This window comes from Topomyia yanbarensis, chromosome 2, assembly GCF_030247195.1.
Source record: "Topomyia yanbarensis strain Yona2022 chromosome 2, ASM3024719v1, whole genome shotgun sequence".
NCBI classification, from domain to species: Eukaryota; Metazoa; Arthropoda; class Insecta; order Diptera; family Culicidae; genus Topomyia; species Topomyia yanbarensis.
The window spans coordinates 376,486,740-376,513,102 of record NC_080671.1 but is presented as its reverse complement, the minus strand read 5'-3'; the positions used below and the strand labels follow the sequence as shown (position 1 = coordinate 376,513,102).

General features: G+C 36.8%; 2 protein-coding genes across 3 annotated transcripts in view; both read right to left on the bottom strand.

The window, feature by feature from the left end:
* Window positions 1-1,737: 1,737 nt before the first annotated feature.
* The window catches only part of LOC131680777 (uncharacterized), a 74,096-nt gene continuing 49,470 nt past the window's right edge, over window positions 1,738-26,363 (bottom strand). The window contains exons 7-14 of the mRNA XM_058961487.1: window positions 16,040-16,263; window positions 15,915-15,971; window positions 3,606-4,184; window positions 3,414-3,552; window positions 3,244-3,352; window positions 2,685-3,186; window positions 2,328-2,621; window positions 1,738-2,274 (exon numbers count right to left, since the gene is read on the bottom strand). Of these exons, the coding sequence (XP_058817470.1) occupies window positions 2,065-2,274; window positions 2,328-2,621; window positions 2,685-3,186; window positions 3,244-3,352; window positions 3,414-3,552; window positions 3,606-4,184; window positions 15,915-15,971; window positions 16,040-16,263 (2,114 nt within the window). The 3' untranslated portion in view covers window positions 1,738-2,064. The remainder of the gene's footprint in view (window positions 2,275-2,327; window positions 2,622-2,684; window positions 3,187-3,243; window positions 3,353-3,413; window positions 3,553-3,605; window positions 4,185-15,914; window positions 15,972-16,039; window positions 16,264-26,363) is intronic.
* On the bottom strand, window positions 14,015-17,318 carry LOC131684630 (uncharacterized). 2 transcript variants are annotated; one of them, XM_058967653.1, is made up of 7 exons: window positions 16,969-17,318; window positions 16,040-16,263; window positions 15,836-15,971; window positions 15,635-15,743; window positions 15,073-15,574; window positions 14,723-15,014; window positions 14,583-14,657 (listed from the first exon to the last, which is right to left on the bottom strand). In XM_058967653.1, the coding sequence occupies exons 1-7, from the start codon at window positions 17,144-17,146 to the stop codon at window positions 14,647-14,649; spliced, it is 1,452 nt and encodes a 483-aa protein (XP_058823636.1). In that variant the 5' UTR covers window positions 17,147-17,318; the 3' UTR covers window positions 14,583-14,646. The 2 variants fall into 2 exon arrangements, with proteins under 2 accessions (XP_058823637.1, XP_058823636.1); XM_058967654.1 differs by lacking the exon at window positions 16,969-17,318 and having other exon boundaries at window positions 14,015-14,657; window positions 14,721-15,014; window positions 15,836-16,060.

Genomic DNA, 26,363 nt, shown 5'->3' with positions numbered 1-26,363 from the left:
CAGCGAAACAAATTTACGCCTCAGTCTAGTAAGTCGTCGAGTACCGGATTGGCGGATGATATTCTTCGGACCCGCGGGGAATCCTTCAAAAGTCATCGGACCTCGAGTCGCTCTCGCTTCAGTTTCCTTCTATGCAGGCGTAGTGGTAAGGACGACGGCGGTTACATAGTGGCACTCTGGAGCTAATTGGTTCCACAAGGCAGGAGGAAACTCTAAAAACGAGAAATAAAAAGAGAGGGGCTAAATTGGGATATTTATCGTTTTTATGAAAGTATAAATAAGGGACATATAGGGGAAATTACGAGTTGCCAGCATATCTCGGACTGGTACATTGGGTGGTCTACCTCGGGCCCGATGGGAATCCTTTAACTGAGACCTGGCGTCACAATACCCGGCGCATACCCAGACAACGTGCTCGATGTCATGATAGCCCTCGTCACAAGCGCACAGACTACTTTCCGCAAGCCCAATACGCCGCAAATGCGCATCCATGGTGTAGTGATTGGACATAAGTCGGGACATTACGCGAATAAAATCCTGACCCACATCCATCCCCCTGAACCAAGGCTTCGTTGATACCTTTGGGATAATCGAATGTAGCCATCGTCCAAGTTCCCCATTGCTCCACGAGGTTTGCCAACTGTTGAGCGTCCTCTGACGACAAATACTAAAAAATTCGTTGAAGCAGATTGGTCTTTCGTATATGTCACCAATTAATGCGCCCACCTTTGCTAATGAGTCGGCCTTTTCATTGCCCGGGATAGAACAATGAGAGGGGACCCAATCAAACGTAATCTGATAAGATTTTTCAGATAACGTACACAAGGACTCCTGTATCTTCCCCAGAAAATACGGGAATTGCTTTTTAGGCTTCACCGCACGAAGAGCCTCGATAGAGCTGAGGCTGTCCGAAACGATGAAGTAGTGATCTGTGGGCAGAGTGTCGATGATCCCAAGGGTGTACTGAATTGCAGCTAACTCTGCGACGTAAACTGAAGCAGGATCATTGAGCTTGAATGAAGCGGTGATAGTATTACTGAAGATACCGAAGCCAGTGGACCCATCGAGATTTGACCCGTCAGTGTAAAACATTTTGTCGCAGTCGACTTCTCGGAATTTATTATAAAATATATTGGGGATCACTTGCGGGCGTATATGGTCCGGGATTCCATGAATCTCTTCCTTCATGGATGTGTCATCATCACAGTTCCTCGATGGCGGAGTGGTTAACGCACCCAACTAGCGACTGGGAGATCGCAGGTTTAATTGTTGCTTGAGGACATATCATTTCTCAATGTTTCCAATAAAAAGGTGAATTGTTGTCACCGTTTCTTCACTCTCACCGTTCCGGTCATTCTTTCTCTGCCTGTTTTCCAGTGGACACGTTTATAAAAATTCTTGAAAAAGGAAAAAAAGACTCACCTCAAAACAAGGAATATACCAGCATAGACCTTTTATGTTACATTCGTGTCTATTTTTGGCAAAATATTATATAATGGCTTGATGTTCATAGTTGCTAGAGATGCGAACGATTGAAAATAAATTATTTGTCATCATTTAGAAATATCTTACCTATTTACCGTATATGTTTTACTTGAATTTAAACGATTTCATTCGTTACGCATTAAAATCGTCCGTTGGAGCTGAAATGCGTTCATCGAAACCGTTATTGCATGAAAAAATGAAATAAAATCTTTTTTGCAACCTTTTCATGCGGATTTTCCAAGCTAAGCTGTTTTTATTGTGCAGATTTCGTAAGTTAGTGTAGAATTTGTGCGAAGCTCAAAAGTTTCATGGTTTTTATGCGGACAACAGTTTTTATGGGTCCATGCATATATACAACATGCATATATACAACACATCAGTATATGTGCATGATGTTAAGCTCGTCTTGCCTTTTCGTGTTTGTAAAATTATTAAATAAAGATTTCATGATACCTTCTTTATGTGTGGACAAGTCCTTCCTCAATATATTACTCTTAACTAAAAAAATTGCATTTGGCTTTTTGATGGTTATTCGTAAAGAGTATGAGAAAAATAATACTTTTGCTGTTGTTACAAAATCTAAGCTTTACTTCGTTTGCCATTCTTAACACGAAAACGACAAACTTCCACAGCAAATGTCAGTGCCCCCAAACCAAGACCAATCGCTAGTATCAGGTATGCTCCTAAGAAGTGCGAAATGGTTAGCTTGATCACCTCGTCTCCAGAACCAGCTGAGCGAGCATTCCAAATATTAAGTTGGACAGTCGTTCGTAGGTAACGGTTAGCCGACTGAAACAGATAATGTTAATTTGCCAAACTTAGCCCGATCATAAATAGCTTACCCTCAGCTCCCAAAAATGTTGGATACCGGATTGCTTCACCTGCATCAGAAGATTATTGAACTCTTGGCGAAAGGGACTCGTTTTGGTCACCAACGCTACAACAGTCTCCCAGTATAAATCATCTTTGAGAAGTTGCAACATAGTGGATGCCTCATTATCGACGAAATCCGATGGAACAAAATGGTTGAATTCGGTACGCTCCCCAACAAATCCCAGATCGTGTGTTTTGGTGTGCCGATATAGGTATTCTTCTTCGACAACCCGATAATTTTTCACTAGCTTTTTCATATATGGCTATGGAATTTTAAAAATAGTGTTAGTAAACTTTATATACTACATTGCCTGAAAGTGACCAACCTGCGGTGCAGGTATTATTGAGAAAATCCATGATAGGGCACCACCTGCATACAGCATTCCACTGTCGGCCAAATCTACGGCTGTATCGATGGGTTTTTCGTACTGAGGTATCGTCATCACTCCGGCTAAACCTCCCCCGTAGCTATTACCTACCATGAAACCAGCGAACAGCAATGATGTAAACAGAAATACACACGATACCATATCCGTACGCATACGAGCACTTTGCTCCATGTAGAAGCCAATCATTGTCAACATAGCATCGCTAATCGTTATCGGCATCTCATTTGGAGGCTGAAGTAGCTTGTAGCGACCAATTTCGATCAACCACACAGCTATGGCCCCTACGCAGAACGCTACAAATACCGCTAGCCATAGATAGCCGGTAAACGAAAGGAAAGGAGTTCTCCAGGGTGGTAGCATGCGTGGTTTAGGCACAAGAACAGTAATACCGGAACGGCTGACCGGTTGTGTGTAAGTTCCGAACTTATACGGTTGACGCCTGTTGAATAAGTCTGTATCATAAATTTTCTCCCTCGAGTACTAGAATAGGACTCACCAATAATAGATGGCAGCCACCGCAATATCTGCTCGTCGTTCAATGACGGCTCCTAGCAGCCCAGTACCGGTATGATTATCGAAAACTTCACCCCAAACGTTTACTTCATCTATATAGTGGTGCTTCCGTTAGAACTATGGTCAAAGTAATCAAAACATCTAGTAACTCACCAAATGAAGCTTCAATTGTACAGTTATGTCTAATGCAAAATTCCAGTATCAATGTAGCCTCGGTTCCATCAAAAAACAGTGGAATATCCTCCTTCTTGAATGCAGGGTCATATCGGGCATTCGCTTCACTCGCTTCCTTCTATTATTCGTATTCTGTCAACGTTAGAAACTACTTTTCATTGATCGACTTACCACTTCTTTGTAGTACACGTACGGCGGGTACATTAACGTACACAGTCGAATTGGTATTCCTCTCATATCAAGAAATTTATTCGGAAAATAATCCGGCGGATGGATGGGTCGAATGATCACCTCAACGGTACCCCGTGTTCCGTTGTTCGAGAGCTCCGTTGTGTAAAGCTCAAACGATCCATCTTCAACATTCGGCATGATAAACATCACATCGGGTAGCTCCACAATATTGGGGTGATCTTTCACAGGAGTCAGCGTTGACAAATTGTTTGAATTCATTACAGTGATCAACAGCTTGTTGGATGACCGTTGATCGGCAGCATCGTGTACTGTGATGAACACATCCAGAAACGATAGAAGTGCATCATCGGACACCAGGTATGCCTGACAGCCGGCCTCGATTGCTCTTAGAAATGTTTCGTTGAATTCCTGATCGACGTTTATGATCATCGTTGGAACAGCGGTACTGAACGCAATGTAATCGGGTGTAGTTTTGATGAGACATATAGCGTAGTAATCGGACAAATAGGTGAGCGCGATATAGTTGAGTAATGTTACCACGGGCGAAACAGATGGAGCCTGGAACGAGTTTATAGCTGATAACGTCATATTTCACGACCAACATGACAATGCTGTTTAATGGGTGAATTAAGGGTTTTATATGTGAAATGTTGGCTACGGGCACCAGACGCTGCTGTAAGGCTCACGCTTGAAATGCTATGTGCACTTTAGATTAATTGCCATCATTATTGACCTAACTAGTTTGTCAACAGTTTTCAGATGTCTCAATTCGATGTTAATCAATTGGTAATCATGTTAAATTAATTTAATTATGATGAATATCATTAATCAGTAATAATAATTTTCAATATATTTTTAATCATGTTCGTATACGTTTGGATTTTCTTGCTTAATAATCGGTGTATCGAAGCTTATTCTGTATATATGGCTCTAGACTGGGCGCAGGACAGTATTCTTGGCATATTAGTCGGATAGATATAGCAGAACATATACGTTTCGCGTACAGCTATTAATCCACGAAAAATCTTGAACAAATTCACATAGACAGAGCCAGCGCTATACTTTTAGCCCCAGTGGATAGTAAAATAAGCATAGGATGTGGGTCTATTACTAGAGACTTGTCGCCTATTCGTACATTGAACATAGTACATAGATAATTTCAAACCTGTGCATTGTTTTCGAACTTTTAGGGAAAAAATAAACCATGTTATTGAATTTTTCCCGTGCTAGTTTTATTCAATTTCACATAAGAAAAAAATCCGTCCATAAATTCATAAAACAATCATCACGATTTCGTTAACTGGACGATTTACAAAAACCGTGATCAAGTTCCTGAAATTATGTATAGTAAACCTCGTATTCATGAAGCTATTTGTGTTTTCAAAAAACTAGTTCGCCTCGAATATGTACATAGCGTTTCATTCGAATGTTTGGTTGAATCACTGTGGTTGTTCCATGGACACGTTTAGTTTTTCTTGTAATTCTGGTTCATAATTTGGAGATACATAGCCGGCAGTTAAACGAAGTTCATGATTCCAGGAGCTCATTCGCAATTTTCGTGATTTCTCATAACGTTGCCGTCATGAGTTTGCTTTCGGATTTTTGACATTAAAAATGTCTTACTCCACTATCTGGGGCTAGGTGTCATTCTAAAATCTAAACTATCTCCCATGTAACGAAACTATGTAAGGTTTGCACGCTTATAACTCCAATATTACTAGATGGATTTTAATCATTCATACACCAACCGATTCAGAAACACCTAACTTAAATATTGGTAATAATTTAATATCTCCCCAATAAAAGTAGACTTTTGGAAATTGGTAAAATTAAAAAGTTCACAAAAAACGGGAAAAATACCATTCGTGAGGCAGATTTCTCAGACACAGCCGTCAAAAGAGGGCAGCTTAGTTGCTCAATGAAACACGAAAAGTCATAAATAGAAGCAACGCATGTCCGTTTAAATCAGTTGTTGCTCTTATCCCACACGAGCAACGTCGTCTCCGGGCGATGCAATAAGCGCTATCGATTTTCGGTAACGTTGGCATTTGCACACACTCGCACCTAAGTGACTAAACCATATACCATATACCATATTAGTTTATAAATAGAGGTGACGTGTACCCGTTTGAATCAGTTTTTGTTCTTATGTCGAACGGGTAAGATCATGGCTGCAGCGTCTGGGCACTACAATAAGCGGTAGACGCTATGCATTTTCGGCAGTGGTGGCCGTGTGCGGATTTGTCGGGTACCAGCATGGTGTCACAGAATGATTTGCAAAGTGGGTGGTTTGAATTTAATTCAATACGGTGTGTGCTGCTTAAGAGTGTTGCGTTTGAAAAAAATATATTTATTTTTATGCATGCGTAGGGTAAAGAGCCAATTGGTTTTCATGTTTCATATTTCGGTTATATGTTTTTTATCAGTAAGGCATCTGACAACGTGCTTCTGTAGTTATTGCACTGTTCAGCAGCGTAGTATTTTATATAGGAGAGTACACTCAGGTTTTTTACGCGGATTTTGAAATTTACGCGGTTTTCATCCACGCTTTTTTTTAAATTTACGCGGTTTTCATTTACACGGCCTGTATCCCCTGCGTGAAAAATCTGAGTGTAATTGCATCGGAAACAATCACATTCCCAGCAGAACTTTTTGTTTTCTAATTTCAAACACTTTTGTTTCGTACTGCACACAACGGAAAATTTTAAAACAGAACTTACCGTCCCAGCAGCAGTTGAAGCGGGTGTTCTTTTTCGATTCAAATTCAAGCCATGTCTTAAGCGTTACTGGACTTAAAATTGTTTTCCCAGTTAAACCAGTCAGAATATCTGTCCTACCCTATGTATTTAAAACACAGTTCTAATTGCGTTTTAAGGTATACAACAAATACGGTTGGGTATACTAATTTAAATTTTAAAATAAATCTGTTTTAAATTATGAAACAAACCGCTGTACTGAAGATATAATTATGTCAGTCCTATTACCACATAAAACACCTATATAACATAAAACGCTGCAGAATTGGTTTAATAATACAATGTTTACACTACAGAGTTATAACACGTTTTAATAATTAGCAACAAGAAAAATGTCACCAAGATAGCATAAAAACCCGTTTTAACTGGTAGTGCGAACGTTGCATAACAATGTAATTTATCAAATAATTTCATTTTTCCACCACTAATCGATCAAGAAATACTTACACTTAAGATTGTTTACTTAAGTTCATTAGTACATTATTGAAAATTTAAATGGAAAATGAAATTTCATATTTTATGGAGAATCTGTATATTTCCGTTGGCGGGCGTGGGTTTCCTCATCACAGCTCTCAATATGGAACTTTTCTTTTGAATATATTTTCTGGACAGACCAGCCTATTTTTACTAGATGGATCAGCCAAATAATGCCAATCACCTAGTGAGATACTTTATTAATTAATAGATTACCGTTAAAAGACCTTCAATAAATTATGTTTTAATGGGGAGGGTATATAGCATATTGTAACATATGAAAACAGGCGAGTGAACAAGAACGTGTGTCGATATGTGTGATAGATAAAAAACCTATATTTTTAATGTCACCGTGGTCGTGTCCTGTACACAACCCTTTAATATTTTTTTCATGATATTCGTAATTTCACTTCGTCTTATCGCGATATGTCATTTTTTGGTTGCTATTGGATTTGACGTGACAACTGGATCATAAAAGTGTATCTTGTTCTGTGAACTATATCACGATTTGTAACTCTATAATGTTTTTGCTGCTCAGCGTAGTTTCCGTTTTCTGTCGAGACATCATACTGGACCTTGTCAAATGAATATCGATGTTGGAGGTCGACATAGTTTTCTTGTATCTACTGCTTGCACCTATTACTGGCCGCAATCGGCATATAATGATTTCACGAAATATGTTCCAAATTTTGTGCAATAGTTCACATAGAAATTTCATGATCATGTTAGATGAAATTGAACATGATTTGAAATCACAAGCACGCAAGATAAATCATAAATTATGTACTAGGCATCATGAACCAGTTCAGGAGTACATGAATAATATTTTATTGCAAATGAAGATTTCGACTGTTACGGTGTATATAAGATTTCTTTTAACGGCTTTGTCAGTCTTTTGATAAATAATGGAACGAATTTTAATATTTGTCCGACGTTTCGATGCTTTTTGGCATCATCTTCAGGGGAAACTAGTTTATAATGTCATGATTAGTCTGGTTTTGGGTACAATTAAAATTCGTTCCATTATTTATCAAAAGACTGACAAAGCCGTTAAAAGAAATCTTATATAATATTTTATGGTAACGTGAACTATTTCACGAGCACGAATAAGAAGTCGTGATTATTAAACCAGGAATCATGAACCAGTTCTCATATACATTAATAATATTTTACGATTTAGCGAACTATTTCACGAGCACAAATGGGAAGTCTTGACTATTGTACTGATAATCATGAACCAGTTCACTAATACATGAATATTATTCTCTGATTTTGTGAACTATTTCACGTACACGAATGGGAAGGCGTGACTATTGTACTAGTGATCAAAAACCAGTTCACGAATACATGAATAATATTTTATAATTTCGTGAATTATTTCGCTAGAACGAATGGTAAGTCGTGACTATTTTACTGGGAATCATGAACCAGTTCACGAATACATGGATAACATTTGAAAATTTTGTGAATAATTTCACGAGCATAGATATTTTATCGCGACAAATATATTGGGAATCATTGGGAATTGTTTCACGAGGATTTAATGGATTCATGAATCATATTTTGAGTTTCGTGAAATATTTCACGAGGAAATATCCACACTGTTTTGATTTTGTGAACTAATGTTCCTAAATCTATGAATAAAAGGATCAGTCGACTTTTGGTTATATGAATAAGGTTCATAAAGTTGGGAACTAGTTCCCATACAGAAAATCAATTTGGTGATAACATGGAGGAAATCGTGACTGAAGTTCTCAAAACAAAAACAAATTTTTCCACTAATAAATGTGTTATGCGGGCATTACTGAAGGGAATTTGAACATATTTATGAAACTTGATTTTTGTTTATGGTTCTGTTTCTGTAATGTTAAAACGTGATGGTTCCAGAACTCGTAGCACTTTATTAACGATTTTGGGAACAACTTTTTTTCCCGTATAGCAATGTCCAAATGCACGTACCTTCCTCTTAGCGCTGCTCCTAAGGTCTTGTACAAAGTTTTTATGTACAGATCCACTTTTCCTCATTTCTGCCTTTGATTTCGCTTCCATAGAATGCTTCTGGAGTGCCAGTTTCATTATTGCCCAGTATTTTTCAATTGGCAGCAATTCCGGTGTGTTGAGGGATTAGGATCCTTTCCATAGCATCTTTCGTGTAGTGGCACGAAGTTAAATTCGTTCAGAAAAACGTAGAGCCATCGTGAGATCTTAAAAGTGGAAGTAGACGCTTTTGGAGAAGTTTTTTTTTTCCAGCACACCTGCCCAGTGACCGTTTCGGTTATCACGAATGGGGTGCTCCGCTTTCCACACAAGCAAATTGCTTGCCAAATCATGCATTTTTTAGCAAACGTAGAAAAGGAAGTTGCCGGAAAAGCTTTCACAAAAATCTCATTATCCGTGAAGAGCTGGTATGGTTTCATCAACAGTGTATCGCGATTTGGCACCTTTTGAATATTGTAGTGTGTAGTCCTGCGCGTTTTTTGCATCTTGTTCAAAAGCTTTGGTCAAAGCCAGTTTTTGCAGCACATTTTATACTGAACTCTATTTCGACCACCTTTTTCTTCGTTTCGGTCAAACCTTCATTATACCGGGATTAGATCGACGATTTTCATAATGATTGCATAACCTTTCTATATGAGAAAGGCAAAAATGTGCCAAAATCCAAAAAAGTCAATATGTGTCAATTTTTTTTCGGGATTGCATCAAATATCTTAATAATATTTGATTTTGCATCAATTTTAAAAAGTTTTGCATCATTTTGATAACAGTTTATATGGGAAATTTCTGTGTGGTCCCACTCTTAAACCCGTAACTCAGAAACCGGAATTCAGATCGACACAAAATTCAATAGCAGGCGATGAGAAAATTGTACCTTTCATTTGAGACTAAGTTTGGATAAATCGTTTCAGCCATCTCTGAGAAAAATGAGTGGAATTTTTTGACGCATACGCATATACATACGTACTCACATTCACACACATACAAACTTTTCCGATCTCGACGAACTGAGTCGAATGGGATACGTCTCTACGCCCTTCTGGCCGGGATTAGGTTGATGATTTTCAGTGATTGCATAACCTTTCTATTTGATAAAGAATATCTTATTTGACATTTTTGGTGATATATACTATAAAGCATGCTACTTCATGACAGCCACGGTATTCAATGCTAAGTGCCCTAAGCGAAGATAATGCGAAGATAATTTGAAAAAGTTATATTTTTTATATAAAAGTTCTCATAACTTTGAAGCGAAAAAATTTTAGCAGTTGATGTTTAAAGCAAATTATGTCCCAAAATAATTTTCAAGTTGTCCAAAGGGTAAATTAGTGTAAAATAAAAATTTCATAAGTTATGAGAATAAAACCGTTTTTAAGAAACACCCTACCTTACATCAAAATTTCTTGTATAATCGAAAGGATAAAAGATATAGGTTGCGTATCTTCAGCTAATTTGTCTAAAATGTGATGTTCTACAACTTCATCGAAGACAGTCAAGTAGAGATGGTCGGGTTTCAATTTTTCGAACCCGAACCTGACCCTAACCAAAGAGCTTGAAAATTGAAAAACCCGGACCCGACCCGAACACGAAATATTAAAATGTGAAAAACCCGACCCGAGCCAGAAAATTTTAAAATTGCAAAACCCGAACCCGACCTGAACCCGAAAACGAAAATTTTGTAAAACCCGAGCACGATCCGAATAATTTCAAAATTTAAAAACCCGACCCGAACCAGAAAATTTACAATTTGAGAAACCCGATCTGAACCGGTCTTGATAATTTTTAAATTTAGGCACTCGAGCTGGATCCATGGCTCATCTAAATGAATCATCCAAGGTTCATCCAAAATTATTATAGAATCACTCGAACCTGAAGTCCCACCATAAGTGTCCAATTATATCTGCTCATGGCAAAACGAATTATTGGCGAGAGGAATTGGCATTTACAATTACTATTATTAAACGTCGCATTTGTAATTTTCGGAGAAAATTATAAATCGTCGATATCTTAACCGCAAGGTAGGATAAATCGGTGGCTAACGCATGGGGAAACAAAAGGCATAATGATGACAGATTCAAACAATCTTGCCCGTCGTACTTAACCAAAATTTCTATATTTGTTATCGAAATCCATTCCTGAAAGAGTAGTATTGTATAATTTATTACATGTTTATTAAATTAAGCACTGTCTATTGGCGAGTGGTATTCGACAGTTTACACGACGTCACCCGCGTTACTGGTTGGTACGGTCAAACTTAAACTTGTGTCGGAGGGTGTCAATCAATATTATCTGACGCGTTCTTGGTGTCACATCATTAGCTAGAACGGTATGCGCGCCAGTAGAGATGCTTCTCGGAACGACTACAAACATCTACAAAGCCGCCCAAGGCTTGAACAAACCACACAATATCTTTAAGATTAATTCCTTAAAGTAGTGGAAATTCATGTATTATCATGAAGGAATCCGGATCATGTAACGGCCTAGTCTGGGGGCTAAATATGATAGAAAGTACTTGTTTCATATACCACTGATTTGATAGTGGCGCTAGCATATCATTACCATATGAGTGCCATCGTTGATAGATTGTCTCTACTTCCCGTAGATTTCTACTTGCTTGAACCAATATATTTTGCGATAAATTTACTTTGACTTGGTTTATTGATGATTATAATAAAAAATAAATCGCACAGAGATTTTAGACGCGAAACACTTATTGTTAAATGCTCTCTCAGTACTCGTTTAAAAAACAAAATAATGCAGACAGTTTGCGAATCTGAAGAGAAGAAATGTTTTACATGTCATCATTTCGTATCACGAAGTAAAATAAAGTTAATACTACAAAAAGAGGCTGGGTGTTGTATGTGGACACAAACAGCATCAAGAAATTGCTGTTCAAAACCCGAACCCGACCCGAATCCGAAAATTCCAAATTCGAAAAACCCGGACCCGAAAGTTTAAAATTTAAAGAACCCGGATCGGACCTGAACCGGAGAAATTCAAATTTGAAAACACTGAACCCGACCCGAGCCCGGGAAATTTAAATTTACAAAACCCGAACGCGACCCGAAACCCGCCGGGATGGGGTCGGGTCCGGGTTTCGGGTCTGAAAACCCGAACCCGACCATCTCTACAACACACATCGGGAGTGAAGAGGAATATTATATAAGAGTAGAGCGGTAGCTCGCATGAAAGGTGCAAAAGGCGTTCTCATTCTTCTCTTTATTTGCTTTGAGGTGCCTTCCATCCCTGTTCAAGGCAGGTTTTCATTCGCCTCCGAATGTCGCACTAAGCGGACGTGCAACAACCCGTGGGCCCTGGCACAATGTAAACAGTGTTAATTATTGTTCTATATGCTTTACCATCAATTGAACACATTTTCATAGATATGAATAGATAAATTGAATGAATAACATGAACTTTTAAATGAATATTTTTTCGTTTCATCACGAGTCGCATCAGGTTCAGGGCTTCTATTATTTTTAAATCTGGTTCAATCTTTCAACTGCGAATACTATAACAGATATATCAAAAAAATTTGGTATTCTTCGATGTGACTTCACGTAAAAAACGCAAATATTAGGAAAACAAAAAAATCGAAAATTTGGTTTAATGGGGTCTGCTACTCTCAAGGTTTCAAAAAATCAATGTTTTTTCATTGTTTAATTTCAATCTATACGCCACAGAAAGGATTTGGTGAAAATCATATTCCTTGGCATGTTTCTGGGAACAGAAAGGTACCCATCTGGCCATCTCCCGCCGTATCTGAGATACCAAGCGCGGCGCATCACGATGGCGCTTGTCTATGGAAAAATCATTGTTCAAAAAATTCACCGGTCCATTCTTGACGGTTTATGTATGTGAGCGTCTGTGAATGGTTTCTTGTTTTTTTTTTGGGGTCGAGATAATCGGTCGGACGAAACAATGCGTCAGACTTGTTGAAAAGCGTATTGGAACGAGACTACGAAAACTGAAGAAAGAACAATGGTATCAGTGGAAACGAAAAGAGAAAGTTGACGGACAATTCAAGCGGCGAGCTAACAAAATTTTATGGGCTGGCGATTCGGAGAAACCCAAATTCTGTAGAACATATGCGACATGCAATCCCTCGAACACCGCTCGTCTTCGAATGAAAATTCCCAACACCCAAAGTGTCCACCCGGCGAGGACAGTTGGTGCAAGTGGCGTCAGGTCGAAGCAAAAGGAACATTAGAAACATTCGAACATGTCAGGATCCCCATCGCTCCTTCCATCGTAGAATTATTGAAACCCATCTATGAAATGTTTTGTTAGAATTCGAATTAGGTTTTTCAGAAAGATGCTTATATTCCCCCACCAAAATAAATAGCGGAATCAGGGCCTTAGCGCCAAAACACTTGTACAAATTCTGGCATGCAGGTAGTCGATGTTGCGTTTTATATGGCAGTCCAAGGATTTTCATCGATATTACAAGCTATGCAGGTGAGGGAATGTCTCGGGGACTGATGCTGAAAGATGTGCTACTCGACTCGACGGTGAACGGATAACTCGTTCTGCATGCAAAGTGGATGTCGCGGCAAAGCAGGTCAGAATTCAACAAAAGAACTAAAGTGTGGAAAACCAAGAACATTTTGCGTGATGAGGAAGGTGAGCTATACGGCTCCGGTATAGCAGATTAACTTGTAAGGTACTACAAACTAGTTATACACCGTACTTTTTCTTTAAATGCGTTTTCCCGAAAGTAGTGTTTTTTTATGTGGCCCAGTAAGACTTTTCATAGAAGCACTGGTCCGATTTCAATAATTTTGTCTCCAGATGTTCAGAAAACATACCGCTGTGTTTTCCCTAGAGTGTTTTGCAAAATGTCAATTTGTTCCATTGTTATAGCCCCTAATAGGCCAAATATTACGCAAATATTGGAAATTTTCACAAATCGTTACATAACTTACATAAGCAAACATAGCCAACGTGGCTATGATTATAAAAATTTGAGTTTTCTGATTACAGATTTCCAAATTTGCCGCTACTTTGCTTAAGCGGGACCCATGCAGTTTCAACATTAATGTCATCAATGAAGTTTCAAGGTCGCGAGATATTTTTCTTTTCGTCTTCAAAAGTAAAATTGAAAAGTCAAAACATGTATCTAAAAAAAAGATTAAAAAACTATTGAGTAGATGCTTCATAATTTATTCCCAAAAAAGTGCTCAAGTGTATTAGCAAATAGACTGTCATCTGTGTAATGTAACGAACATTCAAAGTTTACCGTTAGCGTTCAAAGATTATTGTGAACAAGTATATATAACTTACCATAACCTTATCGTTATATGCGTACATTAATATCATATAATCTAATGATATCACCAGAAAATATAAGTTTGATGTAACTTTGCTTGTATTGCTGATTGGGAAATCACAAAGATAACACAGTGAGTAATAAATATCAACATGAGATATAAATTTGATAGCTTTCTGTTATTACGTGCTGATCGGGATGTGCAAATGCTGGGAAAATGCTAAAGAAAAAGAGCAGACTGTTTTTTACCAGTAGTCTCAAAATTTACGAAAAGTTATGTGATAATCAGTTTCTAGTTCGTGATTTAAACATTTTGCGAAACGAATTGCCTTCCTTAAATAATGGTTTTCGTGCTGTCCTTCCAGAAATGTACTCCAAAGCAAAAACGATAGAAGCCAACAAAAAACCGAGCGCCAAAATGATAAATGCTCCTAACAAGTGCAAAATCGTGAGAACCACTGCCTCTTGCTCCGAGTTTTTCTGTCTGCTGCTTTCTAAGCTCTTTTGCACCTTCCGATCCATGAATTTAATTGACACCTGTTAAGAAAAGAAACTTCTATGAAAATTGTGTGGACCACCATATGTTGATTATTCACAAACACGGTATTCAATCAAATGTTGGATTCCCGACTGTCTCACATTCATCACAAGATCGCTGAAACTTTGCCTAAATGGGCAGGTTTTGGTCATAAGAATTGTAGTACTCTGCCAAGCTAGGTCATCTTTTAGTATTCGAAGCATTGACGCCGATTCCGCATCTAGGAAGTCAACTGGTGTAAAATGGCCAAATTCTGTAAACTCGCCGACGAATCCCATGTCACGTGTCTTACTATGTTTCATAAGGTGTTCGGTGTCGAGGACTCGATAATTATCGCCTAATGTAATTAAATGCGGCTTGCATGGAAAAGGAAGAGTCATTCTTCGGACTGTTGGATGGTTAATATTTACCTACCTCTGTTGATTCCAATATGCAATAAATCCAATTTATAACAGTTCCAGCAAATAACAATCCACTGTTAGCCAGATCAACCGTGGTATCAATGGGACGTTCGTATTGAGGAATTGTCATGACACCAGCCAGACCAGCCCCGTACATGTTGCCTATCATAAAGCCTGCTATTATGAGTGACGTAAAGAGGAAAATGCAGCACACCAAATCGGTTCGTGTACTTGAGCTTTGCTCCATGTAGAAACCGATGAGAGTTAGAACCGAATCGCTAAAAGATTTCGCTTGTGCCTTAGGTAAATTCAATATTCGAGCTCGGCCATTCTCAACCAACCACACGGCAAATACTCCGACCGTGAACGCTACACCGACTGCTATCCAGAGCACACCAGTAAATGAAAGAAACGGCGTTTTCCAAGGAGCCAGTTGTAAAGGGCGTGGTACGAGCACTGTCACGGCTGCTCTTGTGATCTGAGTTGTGTATGAAGTCCAGTGGCAAGGTCCCAACCTACAACGTGTCAATGGAAAATTGTTCCGTCTACGAGGAAATATTCACCATACGAATTACCAATAATATATAGCTGCTGCAGCGAAATGTGCGTTGCGACTAGCGACGGCGCCCATTATCCCAGTACCCGTCCGGTTTTCAAAGACATCTCCCCATGTTTCGATCTCATCTGTAAGTAGACGATAAAATTGGATGCCGTAAAGTTGACTGTTCGGCCAGCATCTGCAGGTTATCCATGAATTAAACTAATATCACGCTTACCATCAAAGAGTTCGAGAGAACAGTTTCGTAAGCGACAAAATTCAACCACTACACATGCATCGGTTCCATCTATCAGTACCGGAGCATCTTGTACTTTGTAGGCCGAATCGTACCGGGCGTTCGCCATATCCGGTGTCTGTGAATAATCGTTATACCGGAACATTTTGAATTTGATCAGTAGAAATATCAAGATAGCTAGATTACCGTTTCTTCGAATGAAATGTATGGAGGATACCACATTGTACTGAACTTAAGAGGAATCTGTTGTAGATTTTTGGATTTATCCGGGAAATAATCTGAACCCGTGATCGGTCGAATTTGCACCACAGTCACCCCTCTAGAACCGTTCCCGAAGATGTTCGTTGTGTACAGTTCAAAGGGTTCTTCGTATTCTTCGTTTAGTATTATTATCAGAATTTCCTGCAGGTCTATGAATAGATAATATAAGGTCATTCCAGGTTGCATTTACAAACAAATTTTTAATTTTCGTAAAATATTTTAACAGCAATCGATCCATAGTTTGTTTTTGGCCGAATGTGGTTTTATTTTTCAAGTTATGATATTTGAAACTATTGAAGTTTATACAATAGAGCATTTCTCAATCACTGATGACTCTGGATTTTTTGAAATTTTTCCTATTTTTTTATTTAATTTCTGCATTTTTTGCGAATTCTTTGTTCTTCTCCCTAAATATCAAGAATTATGTTGGGAAGGTTGTGTGAAACTTCTAGCGTTGATCTCAAAATACTATTAGGAATATAACAATAAAGCAAGGCAACATTTTACTAAATGTCTTAATTCAAATATCTTGTAAAGTATTCCGAGATCCATTCTGTTATTTCTTCATGATCTTCCTAATATATAAACAACGGTTGGTCCAACTTTTAAAAATGTTAATTCGTTTCTCTCAATACATAATTGAAATAACGAAAAAATATTACTAACATTTTCCGGTGAGTTCATGCGAAAAAGCAACCTTTGTTATTTAAGTTTTCTCATACATCGAATAGTTTCCGAGTTCTCAGTGACTGATGTTTTTTTTCTTGAGCTTTCTAATACATGTTTCGCTAACATAACGCAAAAAATTGGATTGTATATCTGACATTGGCTTAGAATGCATTAAACCTGATTACCTCTGATGGCTGGATGTTCACATATCTTCTGTTTGCTGTCGGGATCTAATGTTTTCAAAACTACGATAAACTTTTTGTTGAAGGATCGTTGATTTGATAAATCGTGGACTTCCATGAAAAGATCTAGAAATGACCACAGAGCTTGCTCATGCAGTACAATGAATGCTTGGCATCCCATGTCCACACCATTTTGAAAGTTTTCATTGAATGTGTCGTCCGTGGTGATGATTGCGGTTGGAGTTGGCAAGGAAAAACTAATATCATTGTGAGGATCTCTTATAACGCAGACACAATAGTATTCCGACAAGTAGCTCAGCGCAAGATGATGAACAAAGTTTACTAATGGTGTGTTGGCGGTTGAGAAAAACATGTTTTTTGTTGAAAAATAAAAGTTACTTTGAGAGGCTCTTTACTGGATCTATTCGATTAATATATATTTTTGCAAGTAGGAATCTATTGATGCTTATGGCGATGGAAGATTAATAGCTTTCAATTCGCTTTGTACACATCTCCTTCAAATATGTAATTGAGCACTTGTTTACTTATTTGCCCTGCGATGTACATAAAGTAGTGGATAAAGGCTACCCTTCGACGCAGAGAGGAACAATGGTTCAAACACTGCATAGTGGTCACGAGCGAAACTTTTACTGGGCAAAAGTTCTTAGGAAAGTAGAGGCCACTTCAGAGAGTTTCTATAATAGTATATATGGAAAATCGAAAATAAAAACGAGTTTAATCCACCTAACAGTGTGATGAGACATTTCTTATAACACTTATCACTCTCTTCGGATATTATATCGGTTGAGAACATTTACAACATGATATTTCGTGTTGTTTTTGATAATACATACTACATGGGAAAGTGGCAGGCCTCCGAGAAACGCTCAAATCAACATCTTTGGATATTACATAGATCAAATTAGCATGGGACAACATCTTTGCGATTGGATGCACATATCATATGCTAATTATGAACTTTTTCCAATAGCTCTAGTTTACCCACAAGAGGTTTCAAGTTTCTATAGCAGTATATGGGAACTCTGAAATAAAAATTTAAAATCCAATAAAAAATTCCACAGTAACTCTGCATACCGCAAAACTTATGATCGCGTATCTTATTTTATTACGAACAGCTTCGTTGGAGATTGCATATTGATTGGAGGTTCCCCGATTAAGTTATTTAACTTTGAAGACCAGCCGATTAGTTTTGAAATTTCCTATTCTAAGCATGTGCGAGAAAGAGAGGCAACACATAGATTTATATGACAATATCTTTTTACTGCAAAATCGGATCAACTTGCAGTCTTCGGCAATGTTGATCCTTACATCTTAAGCTATATATCTGCAGATTTTGGAATGCACAAGATGACACTGGTATTTTGTACTGAATTTATTGTTTCTATTGCCAAACAAACTTCAAAACTGAGTGAACTAGAGTTTTCGGAAAAAGCTCATATTTGATACATGCTTTGTGAAGCCAATTACCGTTTGATTTAACAGTCTTCCGAAAAAAAGTCAAAATTGTTGCCGGTCTAATGCCTATGTTTTTGTGCTCTACAGTGGTGTATCCCCTTAATAAATTTTGCAATCTTGATTAGAGAAAATAATGAAAATTTCTAATCTTTGTCGATTCGCTACATATATAAACCCTTAAGGTCACCGCCGCAAGCAAAAAAAAAACTAGAAAAAAATCTTTTTTTTTGCCTACGGCGATAGATAAATCGAAGAATATATCGCAACAATAGGGGAAAGTGGTCGGTTGTTGGCACCCCTATGTGAATTTATACAGAAAGCAGTTATGGTCATACTGACAATTCTTTTTGTGTGTTATATTCGCACGTTATTTGTGATTTTTGAAGGAAGAAAAGCCGTAAAAAATATTTTCATGGCATAGCAATAATGGAGCGGTCTATTGTGCCAAAAGCGGTTTTTTAAAAAGCACTTTTCATGCTTATTGGTTACTTGGGTATAGACTTTTAATAAATTAACTAATTCAACTCTGTGTGGTATAAGTTGGTCACCATGTAAATATGAAGCCTCTTTTTTGTCTACTGAAGCAATCAACCCCCTTAAGCGTACTTATTAATTTAGGACACTTTTTAAACATAAACTACCCAAACAAATTAACGGTAAGAAGAAGGTTCGTCATATTTTGAAAGAAACCGTTAAATTAATCCTTCAACAAACTACCAAAAATGGTGTAAATGATGTAGTTCAATGCAATAGAAAAAAGATATTCGCAAAAATAATCCTCAAGTTGGCAGTATTCTGTGGGTGAGTTTGTAGTGAATTTGTTTCCACTTACTTGAAGTCATTTATTTCATTTCTCGTTATCCGAGATATGTTCTAGACCGATCAAAAGCTCATAAGTTAGAAAATAAGCTGTCAGAAGTTAATGGCAAATGAAAGTTTGCAACGTGAAAAGTGATCAAAACACAATTACTCAACTTGAAATTGATTAATAATTATTTTTTAGCGGTGGTAGATAGAAAATGAATTACAAAATATGTGCTGATATTATCCTTTTCCGCTTTATCGAAATAAAATTCGGCTGGTATATTCATTACTATATTTAACAATAAATAACATGCTATAACTTTTAAAGCATACAAAATAGACACTCAGTGTCTTCAGCAAAGTTGTTTGCAAACGAAAGAGCTATAAATTTGCTGAAGACATCATCTTAATATAATCACTTAAAAGAAAATTAATGAAGATATGCCACTTATAGGAGGATGTGAACACATAATATCAAAAGAAAGAGCATATTACATCCAATAAATACTTCGAAGATACTATTGACCTCAACTTAGTCGTTTTTGCGTTAATAGTCAATTAAATGTGTTTGGTCTTATTCCTAGGTATTGGTAATCGGTGATAATTAAATATCTCTTTTGATAATTTCAGCAAACTATAACTTGTTAGAAAGGTATTTGAAACAGCTATCTAAGTATATATAAATTGTTTGTCTATGTTGTCAATTTTGATAGATAATTTCAAAAAAACTGCAAAAAACACCATTTTTACACTTTGAAGCATTCATATCTTGGAAACTAAACATCACAATCAAAAACAAATTAATAGCGTTCTGTCTGAGTGATAGGCCTTTCATTTGCAATTGGTTTGGATAAGATTGGTTCAGCCGTTGCTGAGAAACACGAATGAGAGTTTGTCCGTTACATACACACACAGACATTGTCGCCTCTCCCCGATCAGAAACACATAACAAAAATATTTTAAAACTATATCTCGCATTGTTACTTGTTATAAATTTCTGTTATTTTAACTACTAACGAGACCTAATTTATAATACAACATGTTACAAAAATTGTGTTCTGTTATAATCTTGTTATTTCATTCTGATCGGGTCCGAAGTAATACTCAACGGAAGGAGGAGGAAGGAAGAGGATACGGAGATTGAGGTTTAGTCGGTAGGCTTTCTGGAGAAAGGGCTGCAGTAAGAATCCGACAGTACCACGGCCAAGTCAGTAGTGCTCTTTGTTGAAGATTCCCCCTCGATAAAAAAAAACAGAGACATTGTCCCACATTGTCGAGTTGAATCGATTGGTATATAAGACTCGGCCCTCCGGGTCTCGGAAAAAATCTTGAAAGTTTGAGCGAATTCTATACATTTCTTTTATAAGAAGTGTAAAAATACAGTTGCTCTCGGTGATGCAACGAGTATAATATGAATATGAATTATATTAGAAATCTATTTTCTCACTACTAGGTGGATTACTTGGTGATGTGTGTACTCATATACCAACTGACGTCCCGAGCAACACCAGTTGTTGACTAACAGTTTCAGCAACATAATTCGTTACATAAAGGAATATGGCAACCATTATTGCGCTGGTTTAGCAACCCAAAAAGCGCACGTGTAAAAGCCTTTGCTTATGCAACTAATCACTGTCGGTGCTTGTTACAAGTGCTGCTTGGGGTGTATCTCACGACTGGACGCAATGCATAATCTAACGGCTAAATACATCAACTCTGAAGAAATTCTCACTTTGAAGTGAATTTACACATTGTTTTGCCTTTAAAGTGAACTTGCGTATTAATTTTTGAGAAATAGTTAATTAATTATTAGGTAAATTCACAAAATGCTGTTAATTAATTATTAATTATTAGCTTAATTAATTATTAGCTTGAGCTTGAGCTTGTGCGACCACCCCTGGCTGCTACTCCGTTATCGATCTGGACTAGCTGAAGTTGCACAGAGAGTAAGTAGATAATTTATGCTTGGGAGTAGCGAAACATCGTTCAATGTAACGAATCCATTTTTGTTTTGTTCCCAAGGATTTTCCACATTCAACAAGGTACAATTTACTAAAATTGATTGAAGAATAATAGAGATACATGCACGAGAAAATGGTAAAATTTAATATGAATCACAAAAGGCCCTATAACCCCAACTTCTCGTATTCGGACAAAGGTCAAAAAGATTCCGTTCGATTTCTGAGATTTTCTCACATTAGAAAAACTGCAAAATATGTATGATTTGCATCACGGAGCAGAAATATTATTGAAAATTGGGGATTTTGGGGCCAAAATTACTCAGTACCCACCTTTCCCGTATTTTTATAGAAACAGAAATATCTACATTAAAATGCTAAGGTTATTTACTTTAAAAAGAGGTATAAATTGTATTTTTTTATTTCTACTTCAAAAGTTATAGCATTTAATATATTTTTCCTCAAGATTTTCCCATAGTACCGCAATTTCAAATGATATGAAATTTGGCATCTGAGCTTACTTTGGCATTTGTCACACTATGGGAGGGGGGGCCTTTGAGAATCAAAAATCTACACTATAGTACCCCTCATCTCCAGTGTTCATGGCATCTAGTTGTCTGTACTGAGAACTGAGATTTCTTCGTTAAATATACACCATCTGAGACAAGATTCGGATCGGCGGGAGAATTGTTAATGATATCCAACGAGCACCATATACTATCAGTTTTTCCCTCATCTATCAAGACGAAAGATGACGATGATTTGACAGACGGACACACTATCTAGACGCACGATTCATCTCAAGCTAATAATGCTTAGCTGAGTTATATGCGATCCATCTATGCATTACATCAGATACCCCAGCTCATTATCACCGAAATGCTTCTGAGGCTGAATTAACTGAATATTAAGGAATATGCAAACAATGTTGATCAACAAAAGCCCATGGCGGATTTGTTGCATTGTAGAATCTTTAATAAACTTAAAAAAAAATCTTGGATTGAAAAATTTAGAAACAGAATAATTTCCAAACATTGGCACACATGTTAGGAGAATGGTTTATGAGACAATTTGGTCAAATAAATATTATAAAAAAATCTGGTATACCATGGTCAATGAACATGGTATACTACATTTTTACATTTCTTATAAAAGAAATGTATAGAATTCGCTCAAACTTTCAAGATTCTTTCCGAGGCCCGGAGGGCCGAGTCTTATATACCAATCGACTCAGCTCGACGATTTGGGACAATGTCTGTGTGTGTGTGTGTCTGTGTGTGTGTGTATGTAACGGACAAATTCTCATTCGTGTTTCTCAGCAATGGCTGAACCGATCTTATCCAAACCAATTTTAAATGAAAGAACTAAAAAACAGTATGAACGCTATTAATTTGTTTTTGATTCTGATGTTTAGTTTCCAAGATATGAATGTTTGAATACGTAAAAATGGCGTTTTTTGCAGTTTTTTTAAATTATCTGCCGAAATTGACAATATAGATTAACAATTTATATGTTTTTAGATAATCTTAACGAATACCTTTCGAACAAGCTATAGATTGTTGAAATCGGACTATTATCAAAAGAGATATTATACATTAAATGCGGACGAAAGATTTTTATCATTTCCCATTGCCAGAAATATGACCAAAAACATGTAATCTATTATTAACGCCAAAACGGCTAATTTTAGGTCAATAGTATCTTCGGAGAATATAATGGAGGAAATATGCCCTTTCTTTTGGTATTGTGCTTTTGCTGATTAATCACCCTATGAGTGAGATATTTTCACAAATTTTCTTGGGAGTGATTATATCGAAATGATGTCTTCGGCAAATTTGTAGCTCTTACTTTTGCGAATAACTTTACTGAAGACTTCAAATATCTATTTTGAATACTTTAAAAGCTATGGCTTGTTGTTTGTGGATTACTCTTTGTCGCCTATTTATTGTTCAATATAGTAATAATCCATTGAAATAAGCCAAGCAGTATTTCGATAAAACGAATTTTGTATTTCATTTTTGTATCTACAACCGCTAGAAATAATCACCGAACACTTCCAAGTTGTCTGGAAGGAACTTGATAACTGATCAGTACAAAAATGTTCATTTGTGCGAACTTTCTGACTGCAATTTTTCTAACTTATAACCATCGGATCGATCTGAAACATATCGGAAAATGAGAAGCGAAATAAATAACTCCAAGCAACGGCGTAGCCAAGAGAAGGTTTTGGGGTTGACCACCATACAACCATCGGAAAATGTCTGTGTGTGTATGTGTGTATGTGGAAAAAATGTGACCTCCGTTTCTCAGAGATGGCTGGACCGATTTGCACAAAGTTAGTCTCAAATGAAAGGTACAACCTTCCCATCGGCTTTTTCAAAATCAAATTTGTATTTTTGATGCCAAATGACTTTAAAATGCATGAAACATTGAGATGTTTGACAAAAATTGAATTCTTTGGACTTTTGTACATTTTTGCCTTTCTCATATAGAAAGGTTATGCAATCACTCTAAAAGTCTTCAATTATACCGGCCCGAGGGGGGTATGCAGTGAGGGGTTGCTACTTTAAAATTAAAACTAGTTTAAAATTTCTTAACAAGTTGAAAAATTTCGGCTGGACCTGGACCTCCCGGATCTTTCTCCATGATCTGCCGCTGGTTTCAAGCGATGTTTCAGTATCACATAGTATCTCAAGATCGTGGCTGTCGATCCATGAATGTATGTGCAAATCGTACTGAACATGTAATATTCATTTCCACCATTGTATTGAACATAACCAGCGATGGAATCGTAGTCTGAACAAATGAGAAAAGCACAATTGCACCACTAGGTGGATTAAAACAGGTTTTTATTTTGGGAATGCGTCGAGTTGAGACGAAAACGTAATATGATTAATAACGAGGATAACACTTTCCGAATGTAGGAGAAATTTATGAAAAATGACGATTTCCATTCGACTCTAGCAGTTCCTGATCGATTTTGATGAGCATTTAATTTTTGTTATATGACCAATTATATGTATAGGTCAAATGTTTAAAAACAGTAATTTAAGGTCAAGATAGCATCATTTTGAAACCACCAATTTCGGAGGTTTAGTATCTTCGATGAGTTTTACAAACGTTAAACAGCGCATCATTTGATAAAATCATTTTGACGGTATATCGTCCAAGAAGTATTTATGGTGAATTTTCTCAGGTTAATATTCATGACTACAATAAAGTCTCAAAAATTTCGCTAAAGACACGAACTCTGTCACTATTTTCTGAAAAAATAATTCTGCATAATTTTAAAACTTCAAAAATTACGGTTTCGGAATTATGCCGTTTGGACAGTATGATCGATTTTCACCAAACCCCCACCAAACCGAATTTCTGGCTACGCCGCTGACTTCAAGTAAGTAGAAACAAAGTCGTTCTACACTCGTTCACAAGAAACTTCTTCGAACGCTGAATATCTATTATAATACATTGAAACCGCGATTTTATCAGGCAAATATGAACATATGTTTGATGGGCTCTAGCAGACGAACAAGACTGAATTCGAGTAAATCCTTTCTTGAGCATGTTTTCCTTATCATGAAGATGGAAATATGCAAAAATAAAAAATTCATCATAATCAGAAATAGTTATCAGACTACATCAAGGGACGGGAAGATGATTTTAACAGCTTCAGTTTATTATAAAGAAAAAAAATTGCCCGATTTAGTCAATGTCATCATTTTGTCAGCTTAAAATACACCATGAGATTGATAAAAATGGGTCTTTATTGTATGTATTATTCACTGTGTTTCACATTAATAGATACATTTAATTTTTGGGGATTTTTTATTGCATCGAACTACAACAATTTTTAGGTAGCTTTCAAGGGGTTATTTTATAGACTTCTTCCAAAATTTGGCGAACCTATTCCAACTCGTATACCAATTAATTGGTATACTTGAGGGTTTGTATGTTGTAGGTAGAGAAAATGCTGAAATTTTCAGCTTTTTTCCTACACAATATTACGAAAGCTTATTAATACATTTTTCCTAATAAGTTTGTGAAAATTATAAACTATTTGAAATTTTTTAATAGTTTAATTTTTTATTTAACCGTGATTTTTAATAAATAGTGACCATCGCTTCACAACGTAGTCTATTTTTCATGGCTTGCGGTGAGCACGATCTCTCGAATTGCTGAACTGAAAATTATGGGATAGAAATTAATTTTTAGTATTCTTTAAAGATTTAACTCGCCGCGCAGATAGCTCTGAATTAGACCCGCTGGTGCCCTAAGACGATTTCGCTAGATTTTCAGAGCACTGTGCACCCAGTGCATTTACGCAAGTGACGGAAGGTTATCGAAAAGTTTCGTGAAAATGAAAATTCCAGTAATGATGATGATTTTCCCAAACGGTTCGTTTTCGAGAGGTTTTTATTTGTTCTTTGACATTAGGATTAACGATAATAATTCAAATCAAGGATACTACTGGGAAGTCACCTTTAGAAAAAGTCGATGTCAAAGTAAAATTTGGAACTATGCACGCATGCACTTCAGAGATAGCGTGATATCAGAAGCTGCGATTTCATTTCAATGCTTTTTTGTGAAAAGGGCGATACTTACAAATGTAAACATATGGCTTTTTTCATACATGCGAATGAGAGCTTTGAAACGCAACAAATTAACCTAAAAATTTTGATTCTACGATATTGCTTTCTTAAACTAAAGCAAAAAATACAACGGGCGAAACTGTATTTTTGTTTGTTTATTTAAAGTTTCGCCCTCCACGCTCCATGCAAATAAACAGGGCGATACTTTTTTTGCTAGCAGTTTAGAGGCGAAACTGTTATTTTCGTATTTTTTTTAGGATTATCAAGCTGATACCAGCTGTAAATAGTAACAATGATCGCTATTGAAAAAATACGGACGAAATCGGTGGTATAGAACGGTAATTATTGTAAAAAACCGTAAGGGCGATACTTCAATGCTGATAGGTGGGACCGAAAAAGTAAACAATCGCCAAAGGGGCGATACTATCATTTTGTCAATTTCAATGGAAAAAACAAATTTCAATTTAATAATTTTAAATACTTTATGAAGTTTTAGGTTTCGATCACTGAATCATGTAATCTAGGATGTAAAAACATAATAGTTCTTAAATATGATTTAAAACCAAGTCTA

What these genes read in the sequence shown, in the direction of transcription:
- LOC131684630 (XM_058967653.1), bottom strand. Translation starts at nt 17,146, where the DNA reads ATGGGATGCCAAGCATTCATTGTACTGCATGAGCAAGCTCTGTGGTCA. An exon ending in TGAACATCCAGCCATCAGAG is followed by an intron (nt 16,264 to 16,968) that starts GTAATCAGGTTT and finishes ATCTATTCATAG; the next exon opens with ACCTGCAGGAAATTCTGATA. An exon ending in GCAGCAGCTATATATTATTG is followed by an intron (nt 15,575 to 15,634) that starts GTAATTCGTATG and finishes GACACGTTGTAG; the next exon opens with GTTGGGACCTTGCCACTGGA.